We start from the raw sequence: 24810 nt of genomic DNA on the forward strand, positions 1-24810 counted from the left end.
TTCGACATGGTGGAGTACACTCCATTTCTTTCCTGTCCTCTGCAACGATTAATTCTTGCCAAGTGGGACGGCCTGCCTCATCGGGTCTGATCCAAAATGATCTTGTTGACTCCGGAGGTTTGTTTGTTGCTGACCTGGTGGCTCCAGGACCAGTAATTGAGAAGGGGCTGTCCCTTCTGGATCCCCAACTGGGTCCTCCTGACGACGGATGCCATTTTGAGGGGATGGGGAACAGTGTTGGGACAACACTCTCTCTCTTTTTTTCAGGGTCGGTGGACCAAGGAAGAAGCACTCCATCCAACAGCTAAGGGCGGTGTTCAATGCATTATCACTCTCCCTTCCTTTGGTACGGAACAGACCGGTTCAAGTACGGTCAGACAACGCCACGACCGTGGCATACATAAACCATCAAGGCGGCACTCGAAGCCGCATGGCTATGAAGGATGTGTCAAAAATCCTTTGTTGGGCAGAATGCCATCTGTCAAATATTTCGGCAGTGTTCATTCCGGGTGCCCTGAACTGGGAAGCGGACTACCTCAGTCGCCAGGACGTACACGCCAGAGAGTGGAGTCTTCACCCAGACGTATTTCAACTCCTTGTGGACAGGTGGGGTCTACCGGACGTAGACCTAATGGCGTCTCAATTCAGTCACAAGGTTCCGGTCTTTGGATCACGGACTAGGGATCCTCGAGCAGCATTCGTGGACGCACTGGCAATTCCATTGAACTTTCGGCTGCCTTACGTGTTCCCTCCAGTGTCACTCCTGCACAGGGTTCTACGTAAGTTCAGACTGGAAGGAGGAAGGCTCCAGCGTGGCCTAGACGGCATTAGTTCTCAGAGCTGCAGGGTCTATCGATGGGGCATTCCCTTCTACTTCCTCAATGACCAGACCTCCTCGCGCATGGGCTTTGTCTTTACCCAGACCTGGCAAGACTGGCTTTGACGGCGTGGCTCTTGAAGCATCACTCCTGAGAGCCAAAGGATTTTCATTGGCGGTTATTCAAACTATGTTGAAAGCCCGTAAACCGGCCTCTGCCGGATTTATTACAGGGTTTGAAAATCTTACTTCACCTGGTGTGCTGAGAAGAATTAAAATGTCCATAGATTCAGAACTTCCAAAATACTGGCTTTTCTGCAAAGAGGCCTGGACTTAGGTCTTCGCCTGGCCTTGTCAGTTTGGTTTCAGAGAAAAATTGCCTATATACCTGATGTTCAGACATTCATTCAGGGCGTTATACGGATTCAGCCTCCCTATGTCCCTCCTGTGGCTCCATGGGATTTGTTTGTTGTGCTGAATGCTCTGTAATAGTCTCCATTTGAACCTCTTGAATCGGTGGACCTTTAATGGCTCACAGCCAAGGTCCTGTTCTTGCTGGCCATTGCCTCTGCAAGACTGGTATCTGACTTAGGGTGGACGACAGGACAAAGCGCCTTTCTCATATTCCACCGGGACTGTGCAGTTCTACGAACTCACCCAGGTTATCTGCCTAAGGTGGTGTCATCTTGTCACCTTAACTAAGAGATTGTGGTTCCGGCCTTTGTCTCATCGGATTTGTCTCCCAAAGGACGTTCTTTGAATGTGGTTATGGCTCTCCGTATCTATGTGGAAAGGACTGCCTCTATCAGGTCAGATTCCCTTTTTGTTTTTGTTTGGTTTTCACAAACATGGCTGTCCTGTGAATAAGAAAACCATGGCCAGATGGATTAGAATGGTGATTGCACAAGCCTATGCGGAGGCTGGACTCCCAGCTCCTGCTGCAGTTAAAGCCCATTCTACTCAGTCTGATGGACCTTCTTGGACGGCCCGCCGTGGTGAGTCCCCAGAACAGTTGTGCAAGGCGGCTACGTGGTCCTCAGTGAACACGTTCATTAGGTTCTATGCTTTTTGATGCTTCTGCTTCCCAGGATGCTTCCTTTGGACACTGGGTTATCTTACCCGCTAGGGCGCGTCCTGTCCCTTGAGGAACTGTTTAGGATATCCCCAAAGTTTTCCCTGTGGAACGCAGTGTACCCCGCTGCAGAAAAGGAGAGTTACGGTAGACTTACCATTGTTAACTCTTTCTGCGAGGTACACTGGGTTCCACAGGGCACCCACCTTGACGCTCCTAGCTTCTTTGGGATGTATGGCATTTGCCGCTGGTACGCTCTCCTGTCGTGAAATTGTGGTTCAATGTGACTAACATCTGCCTTCTCTTTTACCTGCTCCTGCATTGGACTGGCTAACGAAACTGAGCTGTCAGTGCCTGGAGGCGGGGTTATAGAGGAGGCCCCAATGCATCCTGGGACAGTCAAAGCTTTGCCTGATGGTACGTCTGGATCAAGATCCCACTCTACACCCCAATGTTTTCCCTTTGGAACCCAGTGTACCTCGCAGAAAGCGTTAACCATGGTATGGCTACCATAACACTCCTTTTCTTTATTCCAAACACTTCAGATAACTATCTTAAACCCTTTTCCTGCTGGGTTATCCACAATATCAAGCATCTATATCTGATTTCTGGTAACACCATTGGGATTTTTGAGTATGCGCCATCACTGTAGTTTCCAGTCACTGTGCAATCAGTGGTTTGTCATGGTGCGACTAGTTGTGTTTCCCATTACAGATAGAATCCCATTGTGGAAAATGCCTTCAATGGACTTAAATTGTACATATTTATTTATTTATTTATTTATTTATTTATTTATTTATTAACCGTTTCTTATATAGCACAGCATATTCCGTTGTGCTTTACAATTAGAACAGTAATAGAACAAAACTGGGTAAAAACAAACAGACAGAGGTAGGAAGGCCCTGCTACATATGTGTCAACTTTGTAGGCATTTTGTTTTGTTTTTTCACAACATCGGCCCTGCATTTTCGAGGCATCACCATTTAATTGATCCAGTCCTGATGTACAACAAATTGTCCCAACCAGCAATGCCTAAAAATAATAAGAAAATGGGCATCCTGTAGCTGATCTACTAGTTTGTGTGGTTATCGACAACTTTTTTTTTCTATATGTCTGCTCGTGTGTGGTTAGATTGGACACTTTCTATTCCTCAGCCCGAGCCATTTGAACAACCCATATGATTGGCAGCTGACACCATTCACCCCCCCCCGTCCCCAAAAGCATACAATATATTAAAAATATGCTGCTTGATCCTAGGTAAAAGCGAGTGGTTTCTTGTGTTTAAAATAAAAATATTACATTATTTCTCTATCGTCCTAAGTGGATGCTGGGGTTCCTGAAAGGACCATGGGAATAGCGGCTCCGCAGGAGACAGGGCACAAAAAAGTAAAGCTTTACTAGGTCAGGTGGTGTGCACTGGCTCCTCCCCCTATGACCCTCCTCCAGACTCCAGTTAGATTTTGTGCCCGAACGAGAAGGGTGCAATCTAGGTGGCTCTCCTAAAGAGCTGCTTAGAGAAAGTTTAGTTTAGGTTTTTTTTCTTTACAGTGAGTCCTGCTGGCAACAGGATCACTGCAACGTGGGACTTAGGGGGAAAGTAGTAAACTCACCTGCATGCAGAGTGGATTTGCTGCTTGGCTACTGGACACCATTAGCTCCAGAGGGATCGAACACAGGCCCAGCCGTGGAGTCCGGTCCCGGAGCCGCGCCGCCGACCCCCTTGCAGATGCTGAAGCGTGAAGAGGTCCGGAAAACGGCGGCTGAAGACTCCTCAGTCTTCATAAGGTAGCGCACAGCACTGCAGCTGTGCGCCATTTTCCTCTCAGCACACTTCACTGGGCAGTCACTGAGGGTGCAGAGCGCTGGGGGGGGGCGCTCTGAGAGGCAAATATAAACCTTATACAAGGCTAAAAATACCTCACATATAGCCCATAGGGGCTATATGGAGATATTTAACCCCTGCCTGACTGGAAAAATAGCGGGAGAAGAACCCGCCGAAAAAGGGGCGGGGCCTATCTCCTCAGCACACGGCGCCATTTTCTGTCACAGCTCCGCTGGTCAGAACGGCTCCCAGGTCTCTCCCCTGCACTGCACTACAGAAACAGGGTAAAACAGAGAGGGGGGGCACATTAATGGCTATATATATATATATTAAAGCAGCTATAAGGGAGCACTTAATATAAGGATATCCCTTGTATATATAGCGCTTTGTGGTGTGTGCTGGCAGACTCTCCCTCTGTCTCCCCAAAAGGGCTAGTGGGTCCTGTCTTCATTAGAGCATTCCCTGTGAGTTTGCGGTGTGTGTCGGTACGTGGTGTCGACATGTATGAGGACGATATTGGTGTGGAGGCGGAGCAATTGCCAAATATGCAGATGTCACCCCCCAGGGGGTCGACACCAGAATGGATGCCTTTATTTGTGGAATTACGTGATGGTTTATCTTCCCTTAAACAGTCAGTTGAGGACATGAGGCGGCCGGACAATCAATTAATGCCTGTCCAGGCGCCTCAAACACCGTCAGGGGCTGTAAAACGCCCTTTGCCTCAGTCGGTCGACACAGACCCAGACACGGGCACTGATTCCAGTGACGACGGTAGAAATTCAAACGTATTTTCCAGTAGGGCCACACGTTATATGATTTTGGCAATGAAGGAGACGTTACATTTAGCTGATACTACAGATACCGTAAAACAGGGTATTATGTATGGTGTGAAAAAACTACAAACAGTTTTTCCTGAATCAGAAGAATTAAATGACGTGTGTGATGAAGCGTGGGTTGCTCCTGATAAAAAGTTGATAATTTCAAAAAAGTTATTGGCATTATACCCTTTCCCGCCAGAGGTTAGGGCGCGCTGGGAAACACCCCCTAAGGTGGACAAGGCGCTCACACGCTTATCCAAACAAGTGGCGTTACCCTCTCCTGAGACGGCCGCACTTAAGGATCCATCAGATAGAAAGATGGAAGTTATTCAAAAGAATATATACACACATGCAGGTGTTATACTACGACCAGCTATAGCAACTGCCTGGATGTGCAGTGCTGGAGTAGTTTGGTCAGAATCCCTGATTGAAAATATTGATACCCTAGATAGGGACAATGTTTTACTGTCGTTAGAACAAATAAAGGATGCATTTATCTATATGCGTGATGCACAGAGGGATATTTGCACACTGGCATCTCGGGTGAGTGCTATGTCCATTTCAGCCAGAAGAGCCTTATGGACACGACAGTGGACAGGCGATGCGGATTCAAAACGTCACATGGAGGTTTTGCCGTATAAAGGGGAGGAGTTATTTGGAGTTGGTCTATCAGACTTGGTGGCCACGGATACTGCCGGGAAATCCACTTTTTTACCTCAAGTCACTCCCCAACAGAGAAAGGCACCGACCTTTCAACCGCAGCCTTTTCGCTCCTACAAAAATAAGAGAGCAAAGGGCTTGTCGTACCTGCCACGAGGCAGAGGAAGAGGGAAGAGACACCAACAGGCAGCTCCTTCCCAGGAACAGAAGCCCTCCCCGGCTCCTGCAAAAACCTCAGCATGACGCTGGGGCCTCTCAAGCGGACTCGGGGACAGTGGGGGGCCGTCTCAAAAATTACAGCGCGCAGTGGGCTCACTCGCAGGTAGACCCCTGGATCCTGCAGATAATATCTCAGGGGTACAGGTTGGAATTAGAGACGGATCCTCCTCATCGTTTCCTGAAGTCTGCCTTACCAACCGTCTCTTCCGAAAGGGAGAGGGTGTTGGAAGCCATTCACAAGCTGTACGCTCAGCAGGTGATAGTCAAAGTACCCCTATTACAACAAGGAAAGGGGTATTATTCCACTCTATTTGTGGTACCGAAGCCGGATGGCTCGGTAAGGCCTATTCTAAATCTGAAGTCCTTGAACCTCTACATAAAAAAGTTCAAGTTCAAGATGGAGTCACTCAGAGCAGTGATAGCGAACCTGGAAGAAGGGGACTTTATGGTATCCTTGGACATCAAGGATGCGTATCTACACGTTCCGATTTACCCCGCACACCAGGGGTACCTCAGGTTCATTGTTCAAAACTGTCACTATCAGTTTCAGACGCTGCCGTTCGGATTGTCCACGGCGCCTCGGGTCTTTACCAAGGTAATGGCCGAGATGATGATTCTTCTTCGAAGAAAAGGCGTATTAGTTATCCCATACTTGGACGATCTCCTAATAAGGGCAAGGTCCAGAGAACAGCTGGAGACAGCTTTAGCACTATCTCAAGAGGTGCTAAGACAACACGGGTGGATTCTGAATATTCCAAAATCCCATTTAATCCCGACAACTCGTCTGCTGTTCCTAGGAATGATTCTGGACACGGTTCAGAAAAAGGTTTTCCTTCCAGAGGAAAAAGCCAAGGAGTTATCCGATCTGGTCAGGAACCTCCTAAAACCAGGAAAAGTGTCAGTACATCAATGCACAAGAGTCCTGGGAAAAATGGTGGCTTCTTACGAAGCAATTCCATTCGGCAGATTCCATGCAAGAATATTCCAAAGGGATCTGTTGGACAAATGGTCAGGGTCGCATCTGCAGATGCACCTGCGAATAACCCTGTCACCAAAGACAAGGGTGTCACTTCTGTGGTGGTTGCAGAAGGCTCACCTATTAGAAGGCCGCAGATTCGGCATTCAGGATTGGATCCTGGTGACCACGGACGCCAGCCTGAGAGGCTGGGGAGCAGTCACACAAGGAAGAAACTTCCAGGGAGTATGGACGAGTCTGGAAAAGTCTCTTCACATAAACATTCTGGAACTAAGAGCAATCTACAATGCTCTAAGCCAGGCGGAACTTCTCCTGCAAGGAAAGCCGGTGTTGATTCAGTCGGACAACATCACGGCGGTCGCCCATGTAAACAGGCAGGGCGGCACAAGAAGCAGGAGTGCAATGGCAGAAGCTGCCAAGATTCTTCGCTGGGCGGAGAATCACGTGATAGCACTGTCAGCAGTGTTCATCCCGGGCGTGGACAACTGGGAAGCAGACTTCCTCAGCAGACACGATCTTCATCCGGGAGAGTGGGGTCTACATCCAGAAGTCTTCAACATGTTAATAGACCGTTGGGAAAGACCAATTGTAGACATGATGGCGTCTCGCCTCAACAAGAAACTGGACAAATATTGCGCCAGGTCAAGAGATCCACAGGCAATAGCTGTGGACGCACTGGTAACTCCTTGGGTGTACCAGTCAGTGTATGTGTTTCCTCCTCTGCCGCTCATACCAAAGGTATTGAAGATCATACGGCAAAGAAGAGTAAGAACAATACTAGTGGTTCCGGATTGGCCGAGAAGGACTTGGTATCCGGAACTTCAAGAGATGCTCACGGACGAACCGTGGCCTCTACCTCTGAGAAGGGACCTGCTACAGCAGGGTCCCTGTCTTTTTCAAGACTTACCGCGGCTGCGTTTGACGGCATGGCGGTTGAACGCCAGATCCTAAAAGGGAAAGGCATTCCAGAAGAAGTCATTCCTACCTTGATTAAGGCACGGAAGGAAGTCACCGTGAAACATTATCACCGCATTTGGCGAAAATATGTAGCGTGGTGCGAGGATCGGAGGGTTCCGACGGAGGAATTCCAACTGGGTCGTTTCCTACATTTCCTGCAATCAGGATTATCTATGGGTCTCAAATTGGGATCCATTAAGGTTCAAATTTCGGCCCTGTCAATATTCTTCCAAAAAGAATTGGCCTCTGTCCCTGAGGTCCAGACTTTTGTCAAGGGAGTACTGCATATACAGCCTCCTGTGGTGCCTCCGGTGGCACCGTGGGATCTAAATGTAGTTTTAGATTTCCTCAAATCCCATTGGTTTGAACCATTGAAAAAGGTGGATTTGAAATATCTCACATTGAAAGTGACTATGTTACTAGCCCTGGCCTCTGCCAGGAGAGTATCTGAATTGGCGGCTTTATCTTATAAAAGTCCTTATCTAATCTTCCATTCGGATAGGGCAGAACTGCGGACTCGTCCGCATTTTCTCCCTAAAGTGGTATCAGCATTTCATCTGAACCAACCTATTGTGGTGCCTGCGGCCACTAGCGACTTGGAGGACTCCAAGTTGTTGGACGTTGTCAGAGCCTTAAAAATATACATTGCAAGGACGGCTGGAGTCAGAAAATCTGACTCGCTGTTTATATTGTATGCACCCAACAAGTTGGGCGCACCTGCTTCTAAGCAGTCGATTGCTCGTTGGATTTGTAACACAATTCAACTTGCACATTCTGTGGCAGGCCTGCCACAGCCTAAAACTGTAAAAGCCCACTCCACAAGGAAGGTGGGCTCATCTTGGGCGGCTGCCCGAGGGGTCTCGGCATTACAACTCTGCCGAGCAGCTACGTGGTCGGGGGAGAACACGTTTGTAAAATTTTACAAATTTGATACCCTGGCAAAGGAGGACCTGGAGTTCTCTCATTCGGTGCTGCAGAGTCATCCGCACTCTCCCGCCCGTTTGGGAGCTTTGGTATAATCCCCATGGTCCTTTCAGGAACCCCAGCATCCACTTAGGACGATAGAGAAAATAAGAATTTACTTACCGATAATTCTATTTCTCGGAGTCCGTAGTGGATGCTGGGCGCCCATCCCAAGTGCGGATTATCTGCAATACTTGTACATAGTTATTGTTAACTAATTCGGGTTATTGTTAAGGAGCCATCTTTAAGAGGCCCTTTCTGTTGTCATACTGTTAACTGGGTTTAGATCACAAGTTGTACGGTGTGATTGGTGTGGCTGGTATGAGTCTTACCCGGGATTCAAAATGCCTCCCTTATTGTGTATGCTCGTCCGGGCACAGTACCTAACTGGAGTCTGGAGGAGGGTCATAGGGGGAGGAGCCAGTGCACACCACCTGACCTAGTAAAGCTTTACTTTTTTGTGCCCTGTCTCCTGCGGAGCCGCTATTCCCATGGTCCTTTCAGGAACCCCAGCATCCACTACGGACTCCGAGAAATAGAATTATCGGTAAGTAAATTCTTATTTTTTGGTGAGGTGGTTGTTTACATTCTATAATAGGTATAGCTTATTGGTGACAGTGCTTGCTATGGCCTGTAGTTCAGCAACAGTTGGGGAACCACAGGTTACCTACCACTGTATTAGTGATTTCAGTTGAGCCACAGGTTACCTACCACTGTATTAGTGATTTCAGTTGAGCCACAGGTTACCTACCACTGTATTAGTGATTTCAGTTGAGCCACAGGTTACCTACCACTGTATTAGTGATTTCAGTTGAGCCACAGGTTACCTACCACTGTATTAGTGATTTCAGGACAGCCACAGGTTACCTACCACTGTATTAGTGATGTCAGTAAAGCCCCATACACACTAGAACATATCTTGATAGATATCTTTCAGAAAGGGCTTTCTGAATGATATCTTTCAAAATATCTTCTAGTGTGTACGCTCAATATCGTTAGCGATGCGCGCTTGTCGTTTGTGTACATTGTGTGTATGAACGACGAACGATATTGTCATACATCCAGTCTCCCCGTCACCCCTCCTTCCTGCCTCTGGGTCAGCCGTATCGGCCGTCGGGCACTTCTGTGGCCAATCGGGCAGTGTGTAGGGCCTAAGTCTTCAAGGCTGCTAATTTCTTGATGTGCAGGAACTGAAAATTGTCCCAATGTTTGAAACGGATATCACTTTATTATTGGTCATATTAAGGATTTAGTATTATTTTCTCTTGCGTCCTAGAGGTTGCTGGGGTCCACATTAGTACCATGGGGTATAGACGGGTTCACTAGGAGCCATTGGCACTTTAAGAGTTTGCGAGTGTGGGCTGGCTCCTCCCTCTATGCCCCTCCTACCAGACTCAGTTTAGAAAATGTGCCCGGAGGAGCCGGTCACAGATAGCGGAGTTCCATAGGAGTTCATTTAGTTTCATTATTTTATTTAGAGTTTAGGCACAGGAGGCTGCTGGCAACAGCCTGCCTGCTTCGAGGGACTAAGGGGGGGAGTAGTGTCTGCCCTGCGTGGTCTGAGCCACTATCTCCGCTGACAGGACACTAAGCTCCTGAGGGGATCGATCGTTCCCTGCCACAGGGGATCGCTCACCCCGGCAGCATGCCGCCACTCCCTTACAGAGCCAGAAGATCAGAAGATGGTGAGATATGGCGGCACAAGGGTAGGAGCGCAGCTCTGAGCGGCTGCGCTCCAGGAAGGCTCAGCGGCACACAGTGTTGGCACTTTGAGGGGTGTCCTGAGCCAGCGTCTTAATACCCTACACTGGTCACAGATGCTAACCGGAGACTGAATCCCCAGGCTAGCATCAGTATCCTCCGTACACAGACGCTAACGGGACGGAATCCCCCGCCGTAAACTATTACAGTACACAGTGGGCGCTGGTAAGAGGTGTCCTTTATCTTACAAAGCGCTGTGTGTGAGTTGGCTCCAAATTCTCTCTCTCGGCATTGTTGGGGGGAAACTCTGTCTGCCCTTCCCTGTGTCTGTGTGTGTGTGTTTGGTCTCCATAAAGCTTTGTCCAGGGACTCAGTGTCATATGCTGCTGAGGATATGTCCTCTCAGGATGATCCCATTCCATGTAATCAGGATTGCACTGTCTTAGCGCAGATACCAACAAGGGAGTCAGAGTGGTTATCCTCTATCAAAACTATGATTTCTACTAAGGTTGCGCAGAATGAATCTGCAACTCAGGTTTTACAGAACTCTATGGCAGTTTGGTCCGGTTCTGTTAACTCAAGGCCCCCTACTGTATGTTCCCACAAACATGCTCTTGCCCAGATTATGCAAGATGACACGGATACCGACTCTGATACGGTAGAAGGTGATGGGGACGTGCTGCGGGGGCGGCATCTCTTGCAAAAGGGGTGCAGTTGATGATAGAGGCTATCAGAGAGGTGTTTGAATATTGCTGATGCAACACCTGAACAGGTTGAGGAGGCTTACTTCACTGACAATAAGAAAACCTTGCTAACATTTCTTGAGTCTAAAGAATTGAATGCCGTATTTGAGAAAGCATGGGAAAACTCGGAGAAAAAATTCCAGATCCCTAGAAGGGTTCTGGTTGCCTTCCCCTTCCCTGAGGAAGATAGAAAAAAATGGGAAAACCCACCCATAGTTGACGCGTCTGTATCCAGACTCTCAAAAAAAGGTGGTTTTACCCGTTCCAGGATCTACCGCCTTAAAGGAGCCGGCTGATCGCAAAATTGATAATACGCTCAAATCCATATACACGGCTTCAGGGGCGATACTACTTCCCACTATTGCCAGTGCATGGATTTCCAAAGCTATAGTAAAGTGGTCAGGCACGTTACTTGAAGATTTGGATACAATGGATAAAAGTGATGTTGATTTGTTTTTGCGTAATATTCAGGATTCTGCAGGATTTATGGTGGAATCCATGAAAGACCTGGGTTCCATGGCTGCAGGGATATCTTCCATGTCTGTCTCCGCTCGTAGGGTACTTTGTCTGCGCCAGTGGTCTGCCGACGCGGAATCCAGGAGAGGCATGGAGACCCTACACTACACAGGTCATGCTCTCTTTGGGGAAGCGTTGGACGCGTGGATTTCCACGGCTACAGCGGGTAAGTATCCTTTTCTTCCCTCAGCTGCACCTACTACACAGAAACCCTTTTCTTCAGCTACATCACAGTCCTTCTGGAATGCCAAAGCAAGAAAGGCCAAACCATCTAACACCTTCTTTAGAGGTTGTCGGCCAAAATCCAAGAAACCTGCTGCGGTGGGTTCCCAGGAACAGAAACCTGCTTCAGGTACGACAAAGTCCTCAGCATGACTGTGGACCGCGCGCCCTGGAGGAGGGGCCGGTGGGAGCGAGACTCAGGCTTTTCAGTCACGTCTGGGTGTCATCTGGCCTGGATACCTGGGTGCAAGATATTGTGTCCCAGGGGTACAGGCTGGAATTTCAAGATCTCCCTCCTCACCGATTCTTCAAATCAGGCTTGCCAGCTCTGCTGGCAGACAGGGCTATCCTACAGGAAGCGATCCAGAAGTTGGTGGAGGCACAGGTTATTGTACCGGTTCCACCCCATATGCACAACAAATGTTACTAGTCGAACCTTTTCGTGGTACCGAAACCGATGGTTCGGTCAGACCCATTTTGAACTTAGTCATTAAACCCCTTCCTAAGGGAGTTCCAAAATAAAGTCTGAGAGTGGTGATATCAGGTCTGGAGGAGGGGGAATTCCTGGTATCCCTGGATATCAAGGATGCGTACCTCCACATTCTGATTTGGCCGCCGCATCAAGCTTATCTCCGATTCGCACTGTTGGACTGTCACTTTCAATTCCAGGCCCTGCCATTCGGCCTCCACAGCACCGAGGGTGTTCACCAAGGTGATGGCGGAAATGATGGTCCTCCTCCACAGACAGGGGGTGAACATAATTCCTTATCTGGACGATCTGCTAATAAAAGCATTGTCCAAGGAGAAGCTGTTACGGTCCATAGCTCTCACGACCCAGCTTCTCAGGGAACATGGTTGGATCCTGAATCTTCTAAAATCACATTTGGAACCAACCAGGAGGTTGTCCTTTCTGGGAATGATCCTCGACACAGAAGTGCAGAGGGTGTTTCTTCCAGAGGAAAAAGCGTTGGTGATACAAACAATGGTCCGGGATGTCCTGAAGCCAACCCGAGTGTCGGTTCATCAGTGCATTCGCCTTCTGGGGAAGTTGGTGGCCTCTTACGAGGTTCTGCAGTATGGGAGGTTTTATGCTCTGTCCTTCCAGCTGGATCTCCTGGACAAGTGGTCGGGATCGCATCTACACTTGCACCAGAGAATACGTCTGTCGCCACAGACCAGGATTTCACTCCTCTGGTGGCTACAATTACCTCATCTTCTGGAGGGCCACAGATTCAGGATTTAGGACTGGATCCTTTTAACCATGGATGCAAGCCTCTGGGGCTGGGGCGCAGTCACTCAAGGGGAAACCTTCCAAGGACGGTGGTCAAATCTGGAAGCCGGCCTGCAGATAAACATTCTGGAACTAAGAGTCGTCTACAATGGTCTTCTACAAGCGACCCATCTTCTAAGAAATCGGGCCATTCAAGTGCAGTCGGACAGTGTAACGACAATGGCTTACATAAACTGACAGGGCGGAATGAAGAGCAGAGCTGCAATGTCAGAGGTAACAAGAATAATCCTCTGGGCAGAAAAACACGCTTTGGCGCTATCAGCTATCTTCATTCCGGGAGTAGACAACTGGGAAGCAGACACGATCTCCATCCAGGGGAGTGGGCTCTCCATCCGGAGGTGTTCAAGGAGGTAACAGATCTCTGGTGTTTACTCCAAATAGACATGATGGTCTCTCGTCTCAACAAGAAGCTTCAGCTGTATTGTTCCAGGTCGAAGGACCCGCAAGCCGTGGTGGTGGACGCCCTAGGGACTCTGTGGGTGTTCCAGTCGGTATACGTGTTTCCTCCACTTCCACTCATTCCAAGAGTTCTAAGACTCATAAGAAGAACAGGAGTTCAGGCAATCCTCATTGCTTCAGACTGGCCAAGAAGGGCTTGGTACGCGTATCTTCTGAATCTACTGCAAGAAGAGCCGAGGCCTCTTCCTCTTCGGGAGGACCTGCTGCAGTGGGGCCGTTCGCCTATCAAGACTTACCGCGGCTACGTTTGACGGCATGGAGGTTGAATGCCAGATATTGGCTCAGAAGGGCATTCCGAACAAGGTTATTCCTACCCTGATACCGGCTAGGAAAGGAGTAACGTCTAAACATTACCATCGTATTTGGAAAAAATGTGTATCTTGGTGTGAATCCCAGAAGTTTCCTACGGTGGAGTTTCAACTGGGACGGTTTCTCCTCTTCCTGTAAGCAGGTGTGGATGTGGGCCTGAGTTTGGGATCTGTGAAGGTCCAGATTTCGGCCCTATCCATTTTCTTCCAGAAACAATTGGCTGCCGTCGCTGAGGTTCAGACTTTTTTGAAGGGAGTTCTGCACATCCAACCTCCCTTTGTACCGCTTACGGCACCCTGGGGTCTTAACGTGGTGTTGCAGTTCTTCCAGTCGGAATGGTTTGAGCCTCTACAGAAGGTTGAGGTCAAGTTTCTCACGTGGAAGGCTGTCCCTTTGTTGGCCTTGGCTTCTGCTAGACGTTTATCGGCGTTGGGGGCTTTGTCATGTAACATACATACTTGATCTTCCAAGAAGATAGAGCTGAGCTTCGGACACGTCAGCAGTTTCTTCCGAAGGTTGTGTCAGCCAACCTATTGTGGTGCCAATTGCGACTGACTCCTCAATCTCATCAAAGTCCTTAGATGTTGTAAGGGCTCTAAAGATCTATGTGAGGAGGACTGCTCGTCACAGAAAGTCGGACTCTGTTTGTCCTATATCAGAGGTTCTCAAACTCGGTCCTCGGGAGCCCACACAGTGCATGTTTTGCAGGTAACCCAGCAGGTGCACAGGTGTATTAATTACTCACTGACACATTTTAAAAGGTCCACAGGTGGAGCTAATTATTTCACTTGCGATTCTGTGAGAAGACCTGCAAAACATGCACTGTGTGGGCCCCCGAGGACCGAGTTTGAGAACCTCTGTCCTATATGATCCTAAGAAAATTGGGTGTCCTGCTTCTAAGCAGACGATCTCTCACTGGATCAGGTTCACTATCCAGCATGCGTATTCTACGGCAGGCTTGCAGTGTCCTACGTCTGTTAAGGCCCACTCTACTCGTAAGGTGGGTTCTTCCTGGGCGGCTGCCCGGGGTGTCTCGGCTTTACAACTCTGCCGAGCGACCACTTGGTCGGAGTCGAACACGTTCGCAAAGTTCTACAAGTTCGATACTTTGGCCTCTGAGGACCTTAAGTTTGGTCAATCAGTTCTGCAGGAGCTTCCGCGCTCTCCCTCCCTTTCTGGGAGCTTTGGTACATCCTCATGGTACTAATGTGGACCCCAGCATCCTCTAGGACGTAAAAGAAAATAGAATTTTAATTACCTACCGGTAAATTATTTTCTTGTAGTCCGTAGAGGATGCTGGGCGCCCCCGCCCAGCGCTTCGTTTTCCAGCAGTGGTTATATGGTTCAGTACAACTTTGTTTTTAGTTGAGTACTGCTTTGTTACTGGGTAAGTAATGTTTCAGCAGCTGCTGAGTTTTCAAGCTCGTTAGCTTGATTTGTCTTGTGTGTGTGAGCTGGTATGAATCTCGCCACTATCTGTGTATAATCCTTCTCTCGAAGATGTCAGTCCCCTCGGGCACAGTTTCTAGACTGAGTCTGGTAGGAGGGGCATAGAGGGAGGAGCCAGCCCACACACTCAAACTCTTAAAGTGCCAATGGCTCCTAGTGGACCCGTCTATACCCCATGGTACTAATGTGGACCCAGCATCCTCTACGGACTACGAGAAAAGGATTTACCAGTAGGTAACTAAAATCCTATTATTATTATTATCATTATTATTATTATGCTCTAATGCAGTGGTTCTCAAACTCTGTCCTCAGGACTCCACACGGTTCATGTTTTCCATGTCCACAGGTGACCTGCAAAACATGAACATAGTGAGGACCGAGTTTGAGAACCTGTGTCTTAATGGTACTAGCTAGTAAGTTGGGTACAGTATAAAGGATGAGTAAAATACTTTCATAATGTACAGACTGTGTGAGTTTTCAGAACTAGCATATGAACCTGAAAGTTATTTGTTCCCTTAGTACTGCTGTTGACTGTATACTCTTGTGCCCTTTCAGGAAGAGGCGCTGTGAATGGGTTTGGGCTCAGGAGCGAGCAGATGTGGTTAGTCGGTGGAACTGGTTGCAGGCTCATGTGTCAGACCTGGAATACCGGATCCGCCAGCACACAGACTTCTACAGACAGCTGCGAGCAGGAAAGGTAAGCGTCTACCACCCAAAGGAAGCCTTCCTTTCCTTCCTTCCTTCCTTCCTTCCCTCCCTCCCTCCCTCCCTTCCTTCCTTCCTTCCTTCCTTTCCTTCCTTCCTTTCCTTCCTTTCCTTCCTTCCTTCCTTCCTTCCTTCCTTCCTTTCCTTCCTTCCTTTCCTTCCTTCCTTCCTTCCTTCCTCTGAAATAGTCGAACTTTATTTTCTGACCATATCTACAGGGCCAGGTTGTCCTTAGCGATGCCAGTCCTCCTGAAAGTTGTGTGGAGGACTCTCTACATCCTTCTCCAGATGCAAGAACACCAGCCTCTGCATCCTCCTCACCAGACCCTGACAGAAAGGTGACAAGTCATGTGTGTGTTTTACAGTTTATATGGCAGAAGTAATTTATTGTGGGCCGGCTGTCTTTCAAATAGTGCACATTCTTCCCTATTTACTACTTTGGCCGGATAAATTAGGCCTTTTTTGGGCAGATACATTTTTCTTTTTTTCTTTTCTCCTGTCTACTGCAGTCTACAAATCCCCATACTGTGACTTTCCATATGTCCATCATACCTTGCCTGTCAGCTCTTTATAGTGACTGTTTGCTAACTCCCGTGTGAGCCCATGTAGGTGTGGGCATATTTCCGGCAAGACTGCCTGGCAGTCATTTAAAAGGCAAAACCAGGTTGATTTTAGCCTTTTAAGTAATTGTTGGTTTGAAAAGATGGCAGGCTACCTAAAATCGCACCCCATGCATGCGTCTCGCAGGCTATTGCGTAAGCCCCGTATCTTATCTGGCAAGTTTAAAAAAAAAAAAAAAAACACAGATGTTTGCCTCATTTTCGGTCTTAAAAATTGCAGACTACCCCAGAAAATGTACTTATTGCTACAATAAGAAAAGCCTTTTCAGGGGTATATATCAACCTACAGTCACCAAAATTAGGGCTATGATAATAGCCTGTCACAACAATGAGAGAGAAGTGAAGTGATCAATTACATGATCACTTCGGTTCTCTGACCTGGTTGTGCACCTGTGACTATGCAATAATCCCACCCCAACTTCTCAGTGCATAGTGGTCAGTGTAGATCAATGAAATGAGCTAATGCCACCTAAAGATAGCACCAGCTACTGCAAGTAAGCTTTTTGGATCTTATTACATACCGTCCCTACAGATAACTATTATCCCTTTTACACTGCAATAAATATCCCAGGTTTTTGCTCGTTAAAAAGCAGCAACAACGGGATACTGTGCAGTGTAAATTCACCCTGTTGAAATTACCCAGGTCTAGCGACCTGGCTTTTCAACCTCGGAATCGAACAAGTTTGAATATTGTTCAACCCGGCTCGCGGTGCAGTGTAAACTGGTAAGCCAGGATGACAGGACCCGTTCACTGCATAGAGAAGAGGCAGCACACAGTGGTGGTGACATCACAAACCCGGCATATTGCTGGGTCGGGCTGCCTGTCTGAAAGTGGTTCTGCTGAGTCACACAAGAGAAGGACCCGTGCACAAATCTCTGGTGCGACTCTGCAATGCAGTGTAAAAGTTGTATAAAGGAGCTGCTCCTGCAAGGGCTGGCACCTGGAATGTTGGAGATACCGTTAATATCTCCTGCTTTCTATCCTGTTACATACTAGTGACTCTTAATTCTGCCCTTACACTTGCAGGAACAGCAATTTCAACATTTGTTTGTTTATGTTTTGGGGCATAGACTCTCATACCTGGTCCTCAGGACCACAAATGGTTCAAATGTGAGGTCTCCTCACAGAATCACAAATGAAATAATTTGCTTCACCTGTAGATGTTAGTAACGGTTTTATACTTAAATGCATTCCTTTGCTCCCCAGCCATTTAGCGTACAGAAGGGTCAATGTTTGTCTTGTTCATTCACTAGGAACTAGTGACCACACAGAGTCTAGCTACAAAGTGTCTCGTATCTCCGACAATAGCTATTAGTGCATTTGATTGGCTGCTTTATCATGATTATTGGCCTGGCCAACAAATTGACTGTGTCCACAGCCAGTAGGAAATACACACACTTTAAAAAAAAATGTCCTATAGCAAAGAAATTACAGAAATTCTGAAGAAAAAAAGTACTGTAAATGAGGTTTGTTCAACATATTTAATGTTTATGGTCTGTTTAACTGGCCTTGTTATAAGTGTTTACTTATATGCTATATATTCTCATATCAAAAAGAAGTTGTGTTTTACCTATTGCAAAGTGTCCTGAAAATTTGTTTTCTTGTACCCCTCCCATATGGTGTAATTACTGCAGCATATTTCTAGCAATCTTATGGTCTGTGTAATACAGGAGTGTCTGACTAGCGCCCTCTGCTGATCTCTTGTGTAAATGCATTCAAATGTCATATATGCATGATTCAATTCCCTGTAATCATTTCTGTCTGGAGATGTCCTCATAATTGTCTGGTAAATGTACAGGACTTAACCCTTTCTCCATCTGTATTCTGTAGGCTGATCAAGGAAGTACAGAAGCTAAACTATTGCAGAAACCCATTAACGGAATTGTTGCTCCGTGAGTATAAGTGATTGTGTATTCCATGCTGAGACAGGGGCCATTATTTTGGTGTAATCATTATTCTTTGCAGTAGTGCTCTCTTGGGTCAACAGAATTTAACACTTCTGCGAGGTCACACTGGTGTGTATTACTGATCCCCGTGGCTTGGCGAAAGTTCCTGAAGTTTGCATTTTGCCCTGTTTGTCCCATGTCACAGTGGCTTTAAGCATGCAGGATGGCTGACGTGTAAGTCCACCTCTTCTCTCAAGTCAGGAGCAATCATCTGATCGGCCCCTTGCCAAACACTTCATTATTTGTTTTTGTTGGGTGCCCATGATGGCAGGGAAGCCTAAGGAGCACTTGTAAACCATGAAACCGGGATATAATAGTAGCAGGTCTTTTAGATTTACCCTGGATCTTTTATAGTGATGGCAAAAGGGGGTGCAGCATTCCTGGAATTAAGTTAATTGAACTAAGAACCCTTATCTAAATATCGAATAAACACTAATATTAGTGTAGTGTTCACTCTAGGATGTTTTTGAACATGGTGCTGATCACCGAAGAGGATGCAGGTTAATTTTGAAAAACAAAAATTTTAGTTCATTAGCTCTACTGCTATATAGCATGGTGTGACTTGTGGGTGCTAATGTTTGGTACAGTGTTGTATGTTCTATTGTAAATATATCCCATTCAGTATCACCATTCCCCTTGAGGTTCCCTCAGTCCTCCCAACACATGCCCTTAGGGTCCACTCAAGTAACTGGACAGACCTGTCTGTATTGCCCCCCAGCACAGAGCGAGAAAAAAAAATCTGCCCAGGTGAGAGGAGACATGCAGGCTGCAGGTACAGAGAAGCATTGGTGGGATCAGCAGGGTTATACAGAGGCATCAGAGTTTCTGCTGCAGTCAAATATATTTCTGGAGCACCCGCCCACAGCAGACTGAAATGTCACTCTTGTGGAGTGTTGGGTTTGGGACCCAGGTATGCATGGAGGCCACAGGTGATTGGCCTGCACAGCATCTGAGGAGCGTCCACATCAGCACTGATAATCTGATTATCCTTCATGTGTTCTTCCTTCCTTTATGTTTCTTGTCGTATGTCCTATTCTGTCTGGGAGCTGTGGTTATCGGAAATAAATTCCTTGTATATTATGTACTGATATACTTGGCAATAAACTGATTCTGATTAGTGGGTACTCCCTAAAAGGACCAGGCACATTTTTTCCCCCACATCTGCTAAACACAGGAATGGTGTATTGCCACGCTGGAACACCTACAGGTGTAAGGGATGATGTACTGAGGCAGGGGTTCCCAGCTCCAGTATTTGAGTTTCACCAACCGCTCATGTTTTTTTGTGGGTTTCTTTAATTGTACACAGATAACATAATGCTGGGTCAGTAATTATCTCAGCTGCTTCACCAGACAGAAATCCTCAAATCATGTGCTGCTTGGAAAACTTGATTTCTCTGGGGGTATGATATTGCTACATAATGAGGCCTTTGCTTATGCTTTGATTGCACTGGGTCATGGTGAATGGATCTGCTGTATTAGGGCACTTTTTCTGCTATTAAGTCTAAAAAAAAATTTCCCAACAGGCTCCCATCACGTTGTAATTCGGATTATGAAGAGCATACGCCCAGTAAACCCACAACGACCTTAGTGGACAGCAGCTGTGTGTGTGCTCGGACAAGACCTGTTCTCCACTGCAAGAGGAGGCGGGTGGTGAGACCAGACCGGATATTACCCCTCCACAGGAAGGTAAGACTTACCCGGAAGTTTTTTTTTTTTTTTTTTTTTTTACATTTCTTCTGTTGTCTCATAACCCTCAATTACCTGTACCTCTTGGGCTGGTTCTGGTTTTTCTGCCTGGCTCCCTTTTGTCCATCTGTACTTACTGAGCCATGTAAGGCTCTTGACAACTGAACCCTTCTAACTTAAAGGACTTGTTAAAGAAAAATGAAAGATTTATAACAAGTGGTTTTATACATTTCTCAATCACTGGTGGTGAGAGCCAGACTTCTCGTCTGTGGTCTGTTTCCTAGGCAGGAAGGGCTGTATCTCCCCCATTACCAGGACCAGTGCACTTTAACAGGCATGGTTATGGCTTGTGCTACTTTGAGCCACCTCATGATGAATTGTCTCTAATAACAAAAATGTTCTTGGAGTGAGTCACATTTTGTATTTTTGCATTAACATACCCACTACTGTGTCGGCATCCGTTCTCACCTAGTATGTGACTTATTTCGCAGACCTTCACTGTTTCATTTGTTGCAGGTTTTTGTATAGTAATTCCATCTGCTAGTAGTAGTGGGACACTACCTACTGTAGGTGAAGGAATACATTATTAGCTCTTTGGCTCTGAGCCGCTTAGCATAAGGAATAAGTCCAGCTAGATGGTGTGTTTTACACCTTGGTAATACTATGTCGTGCTGCGGAGAGATTGCTGTATGTGAGAGGAGTGCATGCTTGCTCAACTAATATAAATATGCCTAGTACCCTGTGCTTCATGCTAAGGAAATATAATCAAATTACACCTGTGCCCCATGTATCACATTATCAATTTGTCCAGGTGCAATTTTGCACCCTCTAGCTAAATTTGTTTCTAATTGCAGGTTAATCTATAGTAGCTGTATCCAGTTAGATGTTAGTTGCCAGATTAGGATGTCTGCTGGTAGAACTTGTTTTCTACCTGACACCACAAGGTTAATTTAATTTCAGATGCTCTTGCTTGCTCACTATTGTAGATGTTTGTTTGTGGTTCTTTCTGTGTCACAGCCCTCAGTGGATCGTCCTGTTTTTTATGTCTTCATTTTTGCACGGAAGAGAATGTGGCTCCTTCCCCATTTTGTCAGTTATTGCCCTGATTGTTGACGGCTGTCAGACCCTCCGTAATTTGCCCCTGTGTTGGATGGGAATGGCACGCTCAGTGCTGTAGGGGTGGCTCTCCCGACAGATGATGGGTAAATGTGGGGTTCTTTGTTGCTCCCTTCATGGTGTAGACTGCATTCCTTCTCCCTCATTGTAACATGCCACTTGCGCTGCTGACTATTATGTTTTATTACATCTACAGCATGTTTATGGCCTATATCTTCTTCCTTTGAATACTACTGTGCCTCTAACATTATGGTTTTGACAAATATATATTGGTGTAGTTGAGTAAAATTAGTATCGACTTCCTAATAATTTAATTTCTCCTTCATCCACTAGGGGACACTGGAGTGCTCTTAACAGTGGTATAGAGTGGCATTTTACGAATTTAGAAGTGTGACTAGCTCCTCCCACTCTATACCCCTCCTACAATCCAGTCTTAAGATGTGTATACACGGTGAGATATTTTATTTTGATTTTGACTATACAGTCAAAATCGCAAGAAAAGTTAGTGCAAATCGCAAGGTGTTATGCCACTTACGATCCCGATGCGCGGTCCCGCCAGGTCGGCATCGCAAGAAAAGATAGACTGTGCAGGCAAGTCAATCCTTACTAGATCGGTGTACTATCTAGTTCATCTCACATGTCAGTGACATCTCACATAAGCCAAAATCGTAAGCACACATAGTCCAGATCTCAAGAAAAGTTAGTCAAAATCGGTGGTGCTGGGCTCCGGGGAGTTCAGGGGAAATCGCAAAGAGAAAATCTGGCATAGCAGGGATCTCACCGTGTGTACACACCCTTAGTTTAGTGCCCGAGGGAGCTGGTCACATCCTGGTCTTCTCCTTAAAGGCAAAAGGTTTTTTTGTTTTTTTTTGTTAGTCAGAGATTCTGTAGCCAAGCAAGAGGAGATGACCAGCCATGACTGCCCCTGCCTGTCTGCGACGATGGAGCTGCCGGTGGAGGCCCTCTGCAACTGCTCACCATTCGCGCAGGGGTCTCCAGCTCAGAGACCAAGGTCTCTGGGGCAGCACAGGACGCTGCATGTGCCTGTCCCCCTAGCCACAACTGCCACCGGACAGCAAATGGCAGCTCTGTGAGTGTAACGCTTTGCTCCCGATTAGCGGGATTGCCAGGCACAAACAATGGCAGTGATTTTGGAAGTCCCAGCAGCGGTCTGCACAAAAGAGCGCCATAGCAGGGGGGCTGAGCTAACTCCCGGAGTTTAGCTCCTTGCAATCACAATATAGCAGAAGTTAAAGGCAGAGGACGCGCTCTCCAGTGGTCCCTGCAACACTGATTAAGAGTTGTTGCTGCTGAGGACTGAGAGACCTTAAACAAGATTGAGTTATCAATGGTGTAGAAAATGTAGAGTTTTACTTTAGTTACTGCATATACGTGCCTAGAATTTTAGCATTGCTAACCGTGCTTATTGGGGCTAGTGTCATTATCTTCTCTCCTGCCTGTCTTAACTCTGTCTCTCCTCTCACACTATACACTAAGCTACTGTGTTTGTGTATCAGTGTGTTTTACCATGGCTGGAAAAGGTCTGTAAGGCTTCACAGAAGACCTTCACCTGCACACGATGTGCAGAAAAATTCACACAAAGGGCAATCAGTTCCCTTTTATGTGATTCTTGTGATTAGGAGCAACAAGGCTCAATAGATCACCACATGTGCAGGATACATCAGTTTGGGTGTTGCAGCTCACTACTGTTATGTCACACCTGTCTGCGGAGCTGGAAGCCTCTTCAGGAGGTTTCCAGATCTCAGAAATCTGACCGGCCTGGGCTCGGGCCCTAGCAAGGTCAGTGGAAGGGTTTACTAAGGCCATGTTCCCATCCCCCTCTGTGACGCAAGTCTCCAAAAAGGTGTTGTAGAAAAGAGACTGTAAACGCTTCCCTTGACAAGGATGGAAGAGGTCCCAGTGGCCTTTGCGACACACATACGGCTAAAACACTGCCACCTACTTAGTGGTATCTCTAAACAAGTTTTTAAGACTGTTACCCTCTGTCCTGCAGTCGGACGATTCAAAGGACGATGATGTGACCCCATTAGTGGGGGCGAATTTCCACACACAGGGGAGTTACAGATCTTGGAGGAACCGGAGACTGTGTCCCAGGACATTGAGGCTTTGATTGTTGCAATCCGCAAAGTTTTAATCAGGTCGGCCAGGAAACATATATTCCATGTGCCCGTAGACTTTTGTCGACCTATCCTTCCCTGCTGACAGCAGGAGGTTATGCAAGACTCCCCCCAACAGTAGATTCCTCAGTGTTTCATCTGTCCAAAAAGACTGTGCTGCCAGTCCCTCCTTAAAGGAGGCATTGGACAGGAAATTAAAAAATTAACGTCCATTAACACAGCAGCAGGCGTAACACTGTGTGTGCTGCACTGGTAGGCAGCCAGGTCAACAGGGTCTCTGAAGCCTGGGCAAAACAACTAGCTGAGGGTCTGTGAGCAGGACCCCCAGAGGAGGAGATTCTCCCCTTTGCAGAGCACAGTGAGGAGTCAGCTGTTTATCTAGGTGAGGCATCTAAGAAGGTATGTAATCTCATTTCTAGGTCCTCCGTCTTAGTAGTGTCGGCCACAGAGCTCTTGGTTGCAACAGTGGCAAGCAGATGCAGGACCGAAGAGTGAGGTGGAAGCGTTACCATTACTGGCGACGTACTGTTCAGGCCCGGCTTTCCCAGGCGACTGGGGGTAAGTTTACTTTTCTCCCCTCTGCTGTACCCGCCATTCGAAGGCCTTATTCCGGACCGTCCTTTCGGGCCTCTGGAAGATTCAGAGGTTGTTCTGAAGCTGGAATGGCTCGGTCAGACCTATTCTGAATTTACAGGACTCCTATTCTTTTTCTTAAAGTTTTTTCCAGTTACGGATAGAATCATTTCCTTTAGTCATTGCAGGATTAGAGGAAAAAGTGTTCCTAGTATCCTTGGACATCAAGGACACTTACATGCACATACCCATCTCTCAAACCTCGCCAGATACATTGACGACTCTCCATTCGTGACTCCCATCATCAGTTCCAGGCCTTACACAGGAGGTTCACGAAGGTCATGTCGATAATTATGGCACTCCTAAGGACAAGGGGGATCACCATCATTCCTTACCCGGAAGGCTTCTTCCAGAAACCAATTATTCCAGAACATAGGAGTGACTCACAGGCTCCTCATAAGACATAGGTAGATCCTGGCTTTTCCAAAGTCCCATCTACTTCTGATGAAGGCCGAATACGTCTGAAACGTGTTAAGTGTTCCCCATTAAAGCGTGATCTCCTGAGTGACTGGCATTGCTGAGGTCGTACCTGGAGGTACCTTGGTATCCGGAACCGTGGTCCCATTCCTGTCCTTTTGCATCTTTGACTACCAGGGAGGATCGTAAGCTAGCAGTGTGCCGCTGGGGATTGTTTTAGGTCTGCTTTTGTTTTTTTGTTGTAAGTGCAATATGTAAGTTAAAATTGTGTCTTTTAAAAGAACTACTACACTATTGCCTTCTTCCCTTTTATGCCTACCTAACCTGTACTCTGGAAGGGGTACTGTGGGAAGTGAGGCTATCTTGTTACAGATTATATGCAAGATACCGAGAAGGCTAAGAGATTATTTGGTTCAATAAATCCATAATCAGTTGGAAATTTATATGGTGATTATATGATTGTATGTCTCCTGAAAATGCATGTTTTAGCTTATGAGCGCTTATAGATGTGCAACCACTTTCTATATTGTATCTATATTATAAGTGTTCGTTGG

The 24810-nt window shown here is 46.9% G+C and overlaps 1 protein-coding gene and 1 non-coding gene across 9 annotated transcripts in view; both read left to right on the forward strand.

The window, feature by feature from the left end:
* The window catches only part of KANSL1 (KAT8 regulatory NSL complex subunit 1), a 214454-nt gene that overhangs the window by 167099 nt on the left and 22545 nt on the right, over positions 1-24810 (forward strand). For all 8 annotated transcript variants that reach the window (XM_063959476.1, XM_063959484.1, XM_063959479.1 and 5 more), the window contains 4 exons: positions 15550-15691; positions 15918-16037; positions 18151-18212; positions 19790-19952. In XM_063959476.1, the coding sequence (XP_063815546.1) occupies positions 15550-15691; positions 15918-16037; positions 18151-18212; positions 19790-19952 (487 nt within the window). The remainder of the gene's footprint in view (positions 1-15549; positions 15692-15917; positions 16038-18150; positions 18213-19789; positions 19953-24810) is intronic.
* Positions 22933-23059, forward strand: LOC134900003 (U6atac minor spliceosomal RNA). The gene has a single exon (XR_010173528.1). It is a non-coding gene; the product is annotated as a U6atac minor spliceosomal RNA (small nuclear RNA).

Source organism: Pseudophryne corroboree, chromosome 3, assembly GCF_028390025.1.
Source record: "Pseudophryne corroboree isolate aPseCor3 chromosome 3, aPseCor3.hap2, whole genome shotgun sequence".
Lineage (NCBI taxonomy): Eukaryota > Metazoa > Chordata > Amphibia > Anura > Myobatrachidae > Pseudophryne > Pseudophryne corroboree.